At 35.3% G+C, this 15,148-nt stretch overlaps 1 protein-coding gene across 4 annotated transcripts in view; it reads left to right on the top strand.

Annotated features, from left to right (window-relative positions):
• GOLM2 (golgi membrane protein 2) overlaps positions 1-15,148 on the top strand; it is a 117,959-nt gene that overhangs the window by 83,994 nt on the left and 18,817 nt on the right. For 2 of the 4 annotated variants that reach the window (XM_032623676.1, XM_032623674.1), the window contains exons 7-8: positions 468-566; positions 2,070-2,240. In XM_032623676.1, coding sequence (XP_032479567.1) covers positions 468-566; positions 2,070-2,240 — 270 coding nt within the window. The remainder of the gene's footprint in view (positions 1-467; positions 567-2,069; positions 2,241-15,148) is intronic. The other 2 variants (XM_032623677.1, XM_032623675.1) reach the window with 2 other exon arrangements.

Below are 15,148 nucleotides of genomic sequence, written 5' to 3'. Positions count from 1 at the left end.
GAACTTGTTGAATCAGTCATATTTAGTTTTTATTTAAAATCTGAGCAGCTTAGAGTAGCATATTCTCATAGCTTTGCCTAATCTATAAATGTCAATTTTTATTTATGCTATCCATATAAAAAGGTCTCACTGTATCTGAAGAGATTCATTTATTTATTCATTCATCAAATCTTAATTGAGCTCCTGTTATATGCCAGGCACTATTCTAGGTATTGGGGATATAGTGATGAACAAGACAGAATTCCTATCTTGTATTCTGGTCAGATTTATTGATCATCAAAATCTGTGATGGATGGTGCAATATATCAATTAGTAACCATAAATTAGTTAGTTAATATACCAATTATAAGGATTACAAAATTAGAGTAAGCATCATAGGATTAGTGCAATGTAAACAGATTCATGGTGATTGGTATTTAGAAACCAAAATATCACGGGGAATAATATGGATCTGTTTTTAATTTTAGCTTTAAAGAAACCCCCTGTTTCCTTTTCTCAATATGAAAGTCATCAAGTAATCTCCCATCTGCCAACTGGACAACCTCTCTCCCCAAATATGGTTCCAGGTATGAAGTCTTATTCTTAAAATTCCATTTGAAAATCAATTTTATGGTCATGTATTGTTACATAGTGAATAAAACATGTCATTTAGCAGCACAGTGAAGTATCATTCATTATTCTAGGTAACTTTGTATATTGTCAAACGACTGATAAAAGCTCAGGGAGATTCATTGCAGCTCTATTTACAATAGCCCGGAGATGGAAACAACCTAAGTGCCCATCATCGGATGAATGGATAAAGAAGATGTGGCACATATATACAATGGAATATTACCCAGCCATAAAAAGAAACAAAATTGAGCTATTTGTAATGAGGTGGATAGACCTAGAGTCTGTCATACAGAGTGAAGTAAGTCAGAAAGAGAAAGACAAATACTGTATGCTAACAGATATATATGGAATTTAGAGGAAAAAAGATGTCATGAAGAACCTAGGGGTAAGACGGGAAAAAAGACACAGACATACTAGAGAACGGACTTGAGGATATGGGGAGGGGGAAGGGTAAGCTGTGACAAAGCGAGAGAGTGGCATGGACATATATACACTACCAAACGTAAGGTAGATAGCTAGTGGGAAGCAGCCGCATAGCACGGGGAGATCAGCTCAGTGCTTTGTGACCACCTGGAGGGGTGGGATAGGGAGGGTGGGAGGGAGGGAGACACAAGAGGGAAGAGATATGGGAACATATGTGTATATATAACTGATTCATTAAAAAAAAAAAAGCTCAGGGAGAGATCATTACAAAATGAACTTTGTCTACTGGACTATTAAGAGTGGGAGAATTATTTGTTCTGCCACTCTGGACTACGTTCCCTTTCATCACTACCAGTATATATGTCTTTACCTTCTCCAAAATGTGTTCAAGTTTATCTCACAGAGGCCTTCTATAAAATGAGATCCGCCTGTATTAAACTCCCTACTCTGTACTTATCTGTGTGTTTTCTACTGAATACCTACTCAGTTTTACAGAAATGTTCCCCTAAAATGAGAATTGGTATGATTAAAATTAATTGTAATAAAGATCTAAATCGAGGCTTTGATGAGTTAAAAAGGGAGGTGGGGGAAAGAAAAGTTATATCCAGGAGATACTAATAAGAAAGAATCAAGAGTTAACAGTTATGTCGCTGTGTAGATGAAAATAACTAAGATTAGAAATTCTAAAAACCTTATTGGATTTTGGAGATTTCTGACAGCAATATAGAATTTGGAGGGAAGAAAAGTTACAGGTATCACTGCCATTTTAATCTTTGGGTTTCTACTATTGATGTATATTCCATTGATGAATAGGTTTATAATCAATACTAAAGATACCCACCTGGGAATGATTAGTAAACTTCACACAACTAAAATCACAATGGTTATAAGATTTGATTAAAGAAATGAAATAAAGCTTTAAAAAAAAGCTACCTGACTACCCAGTAGCAGATAAGTGTCTTACCTTTTCTCAGATACATCTTATGAAATTCTTCTGCAAAATATGACCTTAATTTGATGTTTTTATGCCATAGATTCTCATGTAAACCACAATGGAAACCCCAGAACTTCAAAACAGAAGCCTTCCAATCCTCTTCAACATTTAATTCCAGGCCCTAACTTGGAGAGTGAACCCGGAATTCAAGCAGGTATTCTAAAGCAGGCTACTAAGGATCGAGCCGGTGATCTCCATAAATTGAAGCAAAGTAAGAATCAGTTGATGAATATTATGCTGAAAAGATTTCTTTAAATATAATATATTTATTTACAAGTCTGAATTAAGGTCTTTATTATTATAATCTCTAACTAATGGATGTATAGTGAAGTTATATACATACAAAGAGAAAGTATGACGGTTATAAAATTTAAAAGAAAAATAGGTTTTAAACGGATAGAGATATTTTAAAGAACACTTTCAAAAACTTCTCTTGTTCTCCAGTGTTAAAAAATAAATTTCAGGTGAGTTGATTTTTAAAAATGCTATTAGTTCTTATGAATGTAAAATTTTTCTGAGAAGTGAGAGAAGATATATTTTGTTAGGCTAATATATGAAAACTTTGATTAGAAAGGAGGGAAGATAAAGAGTTTTGAAAAATGAGTTCTGGAAGAAATAAAGACTGCCATGGTAGAAAGTTCAATGCTGTTTCCTTTTCCATTCCCTGCAATGGCAGTTTGCTTCATTTAGGTGCTAGAAGTGAAAGAAATTGAACAAACTCATAATACTGTGTAATAATGTTTGACTGCTTAATTGTTTCAGAGGTATTGATTATGATAAATGGACAATACCTGTTAATCTGCATAATTTTCTAATTGGTAGATTTTCAAGATGTATAAAAAAAAATTCCAGTAGTAGACACAATTGGGGACAGGACAGTGGCTCTTAGACCAGCTCTCTTAAACTGTACTTTTCACTGCTTCTGCTTTTTAAGGCTTCTTCCCTTCAACTTCTGAATAGACAGAATGTCTGAAAGCTTCAGTTTGCTTTTGTTTACTTTTAATGATGGCTTCTATGGCAACAACTCTTCAGAGCAGTGTTTAGGTATTTACTTGTACACAGGTTGTTTGTACTGTGATAACTGCACAGTGTTACATTTTTAAATTGGTCTTATGACAGTTATTCATATTTCTGCATCTATATGAATATATAGTTTGTGTACATTTAATTGACTTTCCTTCCTTGACATTTTAAAGCGTATCCATGTATCTTGACTAAAGTATTATATAAAAAATATTTTTTTTTACAAGAATATGGTTAACATTTTAAATACAGTGAAAAAATATTTCCTCCAAATCTTGTTGGGGAATTGGCTTCAAAACTTTTTTCTCAACAAAAAGAGGTTTATAGTAAGGTCAGAATCTTACTAAGATAAAATATCTTAATTTGATCACTTAAGATTTTCTTCTACTTATAGTTTATTCTATAAAAATTGTTATTGTTGTCTTACCTCTCTTTTTTTTAACCAGTCTTTGGGTAAAGAATGTGATTGGAAAATGATCACCAGGAAATTACTACATTCCACAATTTTTTTTTTTTTTTTTTTTGTCTGTGCCGTGTGGCATGTGGGTTCCTAGTTCCCCAACCAGGGATCAAACCCATGCTCCCTGCAGTGGAAACATGGAGTCCTAACCACTGGACCACCAGGGAATTCCCAACAATTCATTTCTAAAAGAGCCTATTGAGTTTTAAAATCTTACTCTGAATTCTTTTCAATGTATATATTGAGTTGAAATCAATGTGAGCACTATTTTGTGATTTACTTTGGCATTATTTCTTACCTGTGTTTTAACCTATCAAATAGTTATGATTTAAAAATATACATATATACATATACACACACATAGACATATGCATATATTCCATTGTGTTTAGGCAATAATAATAGTTCATTTAGCTCTACTCTTTGATTATTTAAATTATTTTGTATTTTCTTATGTTAGATGTCGTGATTATGAATATCTTTTTTTCAAATTATTTCCTGCTTCTCCTACTTTGGGTATTCCTTTAAAAGTGTAGTCCCCTAACTGAATTTATTAGGTCAAAGTACTTGACTAACTTTATAGCTCCTGTTACATAATGTCAGATTGTTCTCTAGAACAGTTTTACAATGTCACTAGAGATGTTTATATTTATTTCTTTCCCTAAGGCCTGGCCACATTTGCTTTTTAACTCTTTTGTAAGGCATTTAGAATATAATGATTCCTTAAGGGTGTTTTAATAGGCATTTACTTTCTGGTGGCCTGTCCATTTTTATGTGAGGAATTATACTATAATTATATCTTGGTATATAATCTGTGCATCAGTTTTGACCACTGAGCCTGATAACTTTGGAGATTGATCCTGTACCTTTCTGTCAAATCTTTATCAATAATTCAGATGCTAACCTTTGATAAATTAACTTTACTGCAGTTTCCTCTCCTGCCTTTTGTGATATGAGACTTTATTATATCATGCAAATGATTATTTTAGAAATTAAAAATAAGTTTAAAATTGTGGTAAAATACATATAGAATTCACCAAAGTGCACAATTCAGCAGTATTTAGTACATTTATAATGTGCAATCATTACAACTGTCTAGTTCCAGAAAGTATTCACCACTACAAAAGAAAACCCTGTACCCATTAAGCAGTCACTCCCCATTTTCTCCTACCCACAGTCCTTGGCAATGACTAACCTATTTTCTGACTCTATGAATTCACCTGGAATCCTGGATATTTCATGTAAATGGAATCATACAATATGTAGCCTTTTGTGTCTGGCTTCTTTTTCTTAGCGTACTGTTTTCAAAGTTCAGCCATGTTGTCACAGGTATCAGGACTTTATTTCTGTTATGGCTGGATAATATTCAATTGTATGAATACATTTTGTTTATTCATCTGTAGATGGATATTTGGATTGTTTCCACTTTTTGGCTATTGTGAATAGTGCTGCGATGAACATTCATTTACAAGCTTTTGTTGAACACTTGTTTTCAATTCTTTAAGTGTGTACCTAGATGTAGAATTGCTGGATTATATGGTAATTCTATGTTTAGCTTTATAGGAAACTGCCAAACTATTTTCCACAGCAGCTGCACCATTTTACGGTTCCATCAGCAATGCACGAGAGCTCCAGTTTCTCGACATCCCTGTCAGCACTATCAGTACTTTCCACTGTTGCTGTTGTTTTTACTGTTGCCATCCTAGTGCCTGTGAAGTGGTATCTCACTGTGATTTTCATTTGCATTTCCCTAATGACTATGACATTGAGCATCTTTTCACGTACTTGTTGGCCATTTGTATATCTTCTTTAGAGAAATGTATATTCAAGTCCTTTGCCCATTTTTAAATTGGGTTGTTTGTCTTTGCTGTTGAGTTTTAAGCATTATTTATATATTCTGAATACTAAACCCTCATCAGATGTATGATATGCAAATATTTTTACCCATTCTATCATTTGTTTTTTCACTCTCTGATAGTGTTCTATGATGCACAAAGTTTTAAATTTTGATGAAGTCCAGTTTGTCTATTTTTCTTTTGTTGTTCATGCTTTTGGTGTCATATCTAAGACACCTTTGCCAAATCAAAAAGGTCATGTTTTCTTCTAAGAACCTCTAGTTTTCGCTCTTTTTTTAACTTGAAATATAATTGATTTACAATATTATATTAGTTTCAGGTGTACAACATGATGATTCGGTGTTTGTATACATTGTAAAATGGTCACAACAATAATAGTTTTAGCTCTTATATGTAAGTTTTTGATCTATTTTAAGTTAATATTTATATACGGTATGAGGTAAGGATCCAGCTATGTTCTTCTGTGCATCGGTATTCAGTTGTCCTAGCACTATTTATTGAAGACACCTTCTTTCTCCATTGAACAGTCTTGGTATCCTTGTTGAAAATCAGTTGACCACACGTGTATGGGTTTATTCTGGATTCTTAATTCTGTTCCATTGAGACCAGATGCCAGGAGCACACTGTTTTGATTACTGTCACTTTGTAGTAAGTTTTGAAATTGGGAACTGTGAGTCTTCCAACTTTGCCCTTCTTTATAAGATTATTTTGACTGTTTGGCATCTCTTACAATTCCATGTGAATTTTAGGATCTGCTTGTCTATTTCTACTAAAGAGACAGTTGGTATTTTAATAGGAATTACATTAAATCTGTAGATTACTTTGGGGAGTATTATCATTTGAACAATATTAGGTCTTCCAATCCATGAAGATGGGATGTCTTTCCATTTATTTAGGGTATCTTTAATTTTCTTCAGCAGTTTTTGTAGTTTTCAGTGTACAAGTCTTATGCCTCCTTGGTTAAATTTATTCCTAAACATTTAATTCTTTTTTATGTTATTGTAAATCAAATTGTTCTCTTAATTTCCTTTTCAGATTGTTCATTGCTAGTGCATAGAAATATGACTGATTTATTTGTTTACTTGGCTTTTGGTTTTAAAATTTTTAATGCAGATTTCTAAGAATTGCTAATATTTGGGTTCATCTTAGAATGGTATTTTATTTTCACTCTTTTAGAAATAATAGTGTTTTTAAATATACTGTAAAAATATACCTATGTTATATACATTAGCATATACATAAACATATGTGTATATATATATAAAAAATCAATATTTTGAATATGATTCAAAAATTTTATGAGTATTTTACATCAACTACATTTTTTTTTCTTTTTACCTTTTGACGGCCCTTCACCCATTTCTCCCATGTCCCCACCCCCAACCTCTGCCAACCACCAATCTGTTCTCTGTATCTATGAGCTTGATTTTTTTTTTTTTTTCTTTTTGGCTGCATTGGGTCTTTATTGCTGTAGGCTTTCTCTAATTGTGGCAAGCGAGGGCTACTCTTCATTGCAGCGTGTGGACTTCTCATTGCAGTGGCTTCTCTTGTTGCGGACCACGGGCTCTAGACACAGGAGCTTCAGTAGTTGCAGCACATGGGCCCTAGAGCACACAGGATTCAGTATTTGCGGTGCGTGGACTCAGTAGTTGCAGCACACGGGCTCGCGGGCTGGGCTCTAGGACATGCAGGCTTCAGTAGTTGTGGCTTGCGGGCTCTAGAGCACAAGTTCAGTAGTTGTGGCTCACGGGCTTAGTTGCTCCATGGCATATGGGATCTTCCTAGACCAGGGATCAAACCTGTGTCCCCTGCATTGGCAGGCGGATTCTTAACCACTGTGCCACCAGGGAAGTCCCTATGAGCTTGATTTTTATTTGTTTGTTTTACTTTTTCTTAGATTCTACATATAAAAGAGATCATATGGTACTTACTTATTTCACTTGGCATAATACCATCAAGGTTCAACCATGTTGTTGCAAATAGCAAGATTTCATTCTTTTTTGTTGCTAAATAATATTTCATTGCATATATATACCACACTTTCTTTGTCCATTCATCCACCAATGGACACTTAGGTTGTTTCCATATCTTGGCTATTGTAAATAATGCTGCAATGAACATGGGGGTGCCTGTTTCAAGTTAGTGTTTTAATTTTCTTCAGATAAATACCCAAAATGGAATTTCTGGATCATATGGTAATTCTATTTTTAATTTTTTGAGGAACCTTCATACTGTTTTCTGTAGTGGTTACACCAATTTAGATTCCTACCAAGAGCATAAGGGTTCCCTTTCCTCCACGTTTCTCCAGTAATGACTGATTTTTGTTTGTTGATTTTGTATCCTGCAACTTAGCTGAACTTAACACAATAGGTTTTTATTTGTGTATATTCCAACATATCCATCTTGACTCTTACGACAACTTTCATTTCTTTTATTGAAAATCATCTGTCCTTTTTCTGGCCATAAATATACTACTTAATTTTCATTTATTTTTTTTTTACCACGAATGGATTATTTGACCTCTTTGGAATATACAATGATCCAAATTTAGTTTTCTCTATCTTGATAACCATTTGTCTCAGGATTATTATTTATTTTCCCTTTGTGATATTTACTTCTGGTTTATCTTGTACACACATAAATTCACATTAAATTCTTTCACTATTTTTATCTCTCTCTAGAATTTCCATTTTTTTCCATTTCTTGTCTTTATCCCTAGCATATGGTACGATTCTGATGCCAGTTCCAATGTGTGTGGGTTTTTCCCACACCACTAAGCAATTCTCTAACACCAGCTGGGTATCTACAGATTAACTCAATTCTGACACTATCTACCTGGAGATAACCTCAGATCTCACAGGTTAAGGGCTCAGTCCTCCCCCACTTCAGATGCCAATTACAAGTCCAGATTGTTGCCTATATTTCTAACTGACTGGATGAAGATCTAAGGTACCAACAGCCACTTTCTTGGGTGCAATTAATTTGCTGGAGCAGCTTGCAGAACTCGGAGAAATATTTTACTTACTAGATTACCAGCTTATAAAAACTATAACTCAGGAGGAGCTATATGGAAGAGTTGCATAGGACAGCACAGAGCTTCCATGCTGTTCCAAGCATGCCAATCTCCCCAAATCTCCATGGGTTTTTATGGAGGCTTCATTACATAGGAAATACACATTCATTACATTGCTTTATAAGAATCTGAACCTACCTTAAAATTTTTAAAAAGCTAAATTTTTCTCTGTTCTTCCAGAAGAATTTCACTGTCAGTTTATCAAGTTCTATGACTAGCCTCAAATGTAGTTTTAATTACAATTTTATCCTTTTTTTAAATCCTTACTGTTTTCTTCTTTGGTTTTATCCTTCTCAAAATCTTATTTGCCTAAAAGTTTCTATATAGTAGAAGAATTATTTAAAATAAACATTTGAGACTTCCTGGCAGTCCAGCAGTTAAGACTCTGTGCTTCCACTGCAGGGGGTGCAGTTTCCATCCCTGGTCGGGGAACTAAGATTCTGCATGCTGTGCAGAGTGACCAAAAAGGAAAAATAAAATAGAATAGAATAGAAAACAAATATTTAAGGTATATACAAGGGACTGTTACCAGAAGGGGGACTCCTTCCAGGGCCCTAGAGTGGTCTCTTGTCTAACACTTGGAAATGAATTGTCCATGGAGATGCATTTACTGGCAAAGCAAAAGACTTTATTGGAAAGGAGTGCTCGAGCAGAGAGCAGCAAGGTAAGGGAACCCAGAATAACTGCTCTGCCACTTGGCTTGCAGTCTCAGGTTTTATGGTAATAGGGTTAGCTTTCTGGGTTGTCTCTGGCCAATCATCTTGCCTGTGCCCATATTTGGTCCTATTCAAGGCCCTTCCTGATGGCGTGTGCATCTCTCAGTCAAGATGGTTTCCAGCAGGAGGGTTTCTGGGAGGTTGGCAGGACATATTATGGACTGGTGTCTCCTCCCTTCTTTGGGAACCAAATTCTCCTGGTTGGTTTGAGGTGGCAGCACTGTGTTCATTATCAGGACCTCCTGTTGTGAGACTACTCATGCAGGTGGTTATTACCATGTCTGGCCAAGGTGGGTGGTTTTGGTCAATGGTTTCCTAATAGAACCATGAGAGATAATCTAATGCCCTATTACTCACTACTCTGGACTAGCAGCATCCAAATCACCTGTGATTGTTAAGATTTCGGACCCTACCCTAGACCTTATTTATATTAACATTAAAGTTTGAGACTCCACTATTATGTGATTTCTTCATTTTACAGACAAGAAAATTTAGATCCAGAGTGTTTAATTTACTTGAGGCAAATAGTGGAACAACCAGGACTATTATCTAGGTCCCTTATCTTCAGGTTCACTGCTTTTTCACTGTATCACACGACCTCCTCTATACTTTTAAAGTTTTGGAAAAATTCTTTAATAGTTCCTTTTCTTGTTCTATTTCTGGCAGACTCCTAATTGTACTTTAAAGCTGTGCTCTGCTGGCATCTATTTGATAAAGCCCTTCTCATATCCCTACTGTCTTGACCAAATCAATCATTCCCCTCTCACTGTATAGTTGACCCTTAAACAACATGGATTTGAACTGCATGGGTCCACTTATATGTGGATTTTTTCACTAGTAAATACTACAGTACTACACAGTCTGCGGTTGATTGAATCTGAGGATGTGGTTGCTGCATGTATGGAGGTGCAACTTTAAATTATATGTAGATCTTTGACTGTGCAGAGGGTCAGTACCCCTAACCCCCATGTTGTTCAAGGGTCAACTGTACTTCAATCCATTGAACATATTATCATTAGTGTATATACCACATCATTTTGTAATTAACTGTTGAAGGGGAGGAAAAATTTTTCCATGACCTTTTGAGGATCCCTGGCTGGGTCTGAAAATTAAACTGAGAAAGATTAACAGGAAAAAAAAACCTACAAATTTATTTAACGTGACACAGGGCCCTTCATAAGGAAAAGGAGACCCAAATAAATGGTTAAACCTGAATTTTTATTTTTTTAAAAATTTAAACAGTAAGTATATATATGTGAAATAATTACTGTAGTAGTACAGAAAATTTAATCATTTTACATTATAAAAATGATTTATGCAGAAGTGGTTTAGTTTAGAGAAATTGGCATTATTATTACTGACATCATTTGGATATAACTGAGAAAAAATATAAGATGAATAAAAAGTTTTTGGAACATGATATCCAAGAAAGTTTTTTTTGTTTTTTGTTTTTGTTTTTGTTTTTGTTTTTTGCGGTACACGGGCCTCTCACTGTTGTGGCCTCTCCCGTTGCAGAGCACAGGCTCCAGACACGCAGGCTCAGCAGCCATGGCTCACGGGCCTAGCCGCTCCGCGGCATGTGGGATCTTCCCAGACTGGGGCACGAACCCGTGTCCCCTGCATTGGCAGGTGGACTCTCAACCACTGCGCCACCAGGAAAGCCCCCAAGAAAGTTTTTAATCTTCATTTTGTTTTCAGTCAGTATCAAGGTGGCTCTCTACAGGTCATTGTGCAATAAACTATTGGTACAAACCAAAACATGATTATGGAAATACTGTATGAGTTTACCCACCCTTTTACTGAGAATTTCCTCTTTTGTCTCCTCCCCTTAGTGAAATAATTTCAAATTCCCTAATTTCAACATATTCCATAATAATATGTCTAACTATAAAATTATATGTTTACATAATATGTATATGTAAAATATATATACATACACACAACACTTAATACTCATGCAAATATTAGAGAAAAGTAAGAGATTCTTTTAGATACTTTTTTTTTTTTTGCGGTACACGGGCCTCTCACTGCTGTGGCCTCTCCCGTTGCGGAACACAGGCTCCGGACGCGCAGGCTCAGCGGCCGTAGCTCACGGGCCCAGCCGCTCCGTGGCATGTAGGATCTTCCTGGACCGGGGCACGAACCCGTGTCCCCTGCATCAGCAGGCAGACTCTCAACCACTGTGCCACCAGGAAATCCCTAAGATACATTTTTAAAGGCAGGAGAAAAGAGGCAGAGGGAGAGATATCCATTCAGTTTAAACAGAGAAAGGCAGAAGACAGATCACATATTTCATTGAATCTGAAAGTCATTAATTTTAAGTTCAACACTTTTTTTTTTTTTTTTGGTCACGCTATACAGCCTGCAGGATCTTAGTTCCCTGACCAGGGATCAAACCCGTGTCCCCTGCAAAGGAAGTGTGGAGTCTTAACCATTGGACTGCCAGGGAAGTCCCAACACACTTTTTTTTTTTTTACCACCAAGAAAGGAAAAAAGTTGCTGCCAGTTACACTATGACACATCACTGATTTGAAGATGTATCCTGATGTTAGCAGTATTAAATGTGAAAAAGTCCATCTTAGAATCAATGAAATGTATATGTAGTATTTTTTGTCTTTTTTCTATTTTGAGTGATATCTTCTTTCTTAAAAATCCATTTTCAAGATTAATATTTTAGATTAACATTAGGGTAAGTTTTACCTCCAAGTAACTGAAATGGTAAATGAGAATGTCAATATGCTGCAAAAGTTTCCTTTTTTCATGAATTATCTCTGAAGTCTAAAACGTGTTTAGTGACCCGTTCATAAAGAAGAGGTTTCCTTTGCCAATAAACAAGTTATAGATTTGATACAAATGAGTGATCATTATTCATGTCTGGAACTTCATGGGCTCAGCCCTCCGAGTTAATAATTAACTCAGAATTGGGAACATATTTGCCTACTTTTTGTTTCCTCTAGATTAGTGTTCAAAGTGCAAATCTATATTATTAGGCTAATTTTCCCTTCCAATTTATTATTTTTTTAATTAATTTTTATTGGAGTGTAGTCGCTTTACAATGTTGTGTTAGTTTCTACCATACAGCAAAATGAATCAGCTATACGTATACATATATGTCCTCTTTTTTGGATTTCCTTCCCGTTTAGTTCACCACAGAGCACTGAGTAGAGTTCCCTGTGCTATACCATAGGTTCTCATTAGTTATCTATTTTATACATAGTATCAATAGTGTATATAAGTCAGTCCCAATCTCCCAATTCCTCCTACCTCTCCCTTCCCTCTTGGTATCCATACATTTGTTCTCTATGTCTGTGTCTATTTCTGCTTTGCAAATAAGGTTGTCTATACCATTTTTCTAGATTCCACATATATGCGTTAATGTACGATATTTGTTTTTCTCTTTTTGACTTCACTCTGTATGACAGTCTCTAGGTCCATCCACGTCTCTACAAATGACCCATTTTCGTTCCTTCTTATGGCTGAGTAATATTCCATTTCCCCCTCCAATTGAGAACCCTTCAACAAATTTGTTATTCGGTCTTCAAAAGAAATGTATTTATCTTGCCCAAATTAATGGGAGTCTTAGACAGCTGAATATTCCTTCCAAATCCTTTGGGTTTTTTTAAATTAGCTGCTACATAATTAAATAGTGCAATCTGGTATCTCACTATGGTACAGGCAGATTTTAGGACCAACTATTCCTTTTCCAATCAATGCTAAATACTTAGCTTTGAATGTTTTTGTAATAGGCTTGATGAAGAGTGGAAAGATATGATAGGACAAAGGATATGAAGTAACTGTAGTAAACTGGGAGAAATTTAGCAAGGCTCATTTGTTCAGATTCTTCTTGATGTTCTTCTGTCTTGGATATAAGGATATTCCTTTACTCCAGGTATAGGGAGGATACCACTCACATGAGGGTTTTATGACCTGCTTCAGGGGAAGGTCAGAAAGTCCTTTCTGCACATGCCATTTCTCAAATTCCTTCAGCTTGAAATATTTGATATTTCAAGGTGCTGTGTTTTCAGATTGCATGTCCTGAAACCTGTCATTCCCCTGTCTGAAAGTTCCATATGAAGTTTCACAATCCAGAAACTGAGTTGTTAGCTTGCTCCATAACCCATTGAACTAGTCTCAGTCCTGGGTATTTCAGGGAAAACATAAGAAAAACAAAGGTTAATGGTTGGTACAAACTGTAAACTCGGTTTTTTAGTCCAGAAGACAGTCAATCAAGAAGATTTTCTAGATGTTGGACCTGAACCACCTTCAGATGCTTTATATTGCATTGGCAATATAACAGCTTTTCCTTGAATATCTGGTAATGTCATCAGGTGATCTGTTGAACTTTCTAAGTGGCCTAAATGGCAACAGGCACAAAGGTTGTCCATACATGAACTGTTGTGGTGATTTCTCTGAAGTTTACATCAAACTGTCCATCTTCAGCTTGCAAGGCTTTAGGAAAAGGACAGTTTTAAGTTTTAATGATTCAAAGTTAGAAGGGCTGAGAAAAATTGGAAACTTTAATTTGGAGAGTTGCAGCCAGATATTGAAGGAAACTAAAAGGATTCCGCATCTAGTCTAGTTTGCAGGTAGGTAACAAGATCTTAAAGACAATAAATAGGACTAGTATTTAATAGCCACAAGGGTTTACTGTCATTTTCTATTGAAGCATCATTTTTCTCTCTATAGTCACCCCATTTCTATCAAAGATAATCAAAGACTATTTTTCAAAATAAGTCTAGTCTCATTAAACTTGGCCTGATTATTTATGTGAGTACAAGAATAGTGATTGACCACATAGGTCTTTTGAGTTTTCTTTGCTGGAACTTTTCATAAGGATTCTCAGATTGGATTTTTAAAAGCCTCTGGAGGTGAGGAAGCCAAGCCAGAGACTCGCCTTCAGACTTCGCCTGCAGTACCTAGAGACAATTCCTATCTTCTTGAGGTTCACAAGATATCCTGAAGTTCCTGGGCCTGCCAGGAAGTGACATTCCTTATTCATCTGTAAGGCTGGGAACTTTGTATACCAGGTATAAGCTGGTTTTTCCGAGGGGGGATGGGGGCACTTTATAAGTATTGACACTTTAAACCCAGCCCTAGTTCCATGAAGCTGTCTGGTCATATCTGATTTTATGCATCATTCTCAAATATGACATTCTAGTCAGAGCCTTGGTAATATAGCCAAAGTTTCCAACTGTGTTCTATTACAAGGAGAGCAGATTCTTACTGAACTTAAAATAACTATATTGCCATGAAAACAAGATTTCTGACTAAGAGCTCCTGAATTCTGGAGGGATTAGGTAGGGGAAAAAGTAGTTGTTTTATCTTTATTCACAAAAGTATACTTTTGTGAATAAAGATAAATAACACCAAATTGCTGTGTTACAGATAGCTTAAGAGATAAGAGCAAAGGGTTTCCTTAAATCTGGAAAACAAAAGATTAAAGTACCTCAATGTTGGGTAGTGTGTCCTGAATCCTATAACTGTTTGTATACATGTCTTCTCTGTTAGAGTGGTAACTCACAAGGGCAGGAACTGTGTCTTATTCTTTTTTATTTTCCCAGCCTTGCATGTACATAGTAAACATTTGTTAAACTTACTGCATTACTTTTGGAATTTTATATTTCTGTAGTTAGTCACACAATCAAAATGATTACTTGGTCATAAATTATATGATACATGAGAAGTTCCCTACTTTTAATTTCTTTATTCTAAAATTCTTAGTCCTGAATCTTTTATAGTCTCTCTCTTTTTGTAAATTGTAGTTTATGGATTGTTTAAATTTTTTTTTATTCTCCAAACACCCAACTACTAATTTTGCCACTTTTTAATTTTCAATCTGCCTTTTATTTTATTCTTTGCTATTTGTGACTTGTCACTTTATTCCCCTTTTAAGTTTTTGGACAGATACTTAATTCTTCACACTTAATTCTTTCTTACTAATATATTAACTTATAAACAAACTTTTATCAAACGCCTGTTAGGCAAAACATT

This window comes from Phocoena sinus, chromosome 2 (genome assembly GCF_008692025.1).
Source record: "Phocoena sinus isolate mPhoSin1 chromosome 2, mPhoSin1.pri, whole genome shotgun sequence".
In the NCBI taxonomy this organism is placed as follows: domain Eukaryota; kingdom Metazoa; phylum Chordata; class Mammalia; order Artiodactyla; family Phocoenidae; genus Phocoena; species Phocoena sinus.
This window is presented reverse-complemented; position numbering and strand designations above follow the sequence as displayed.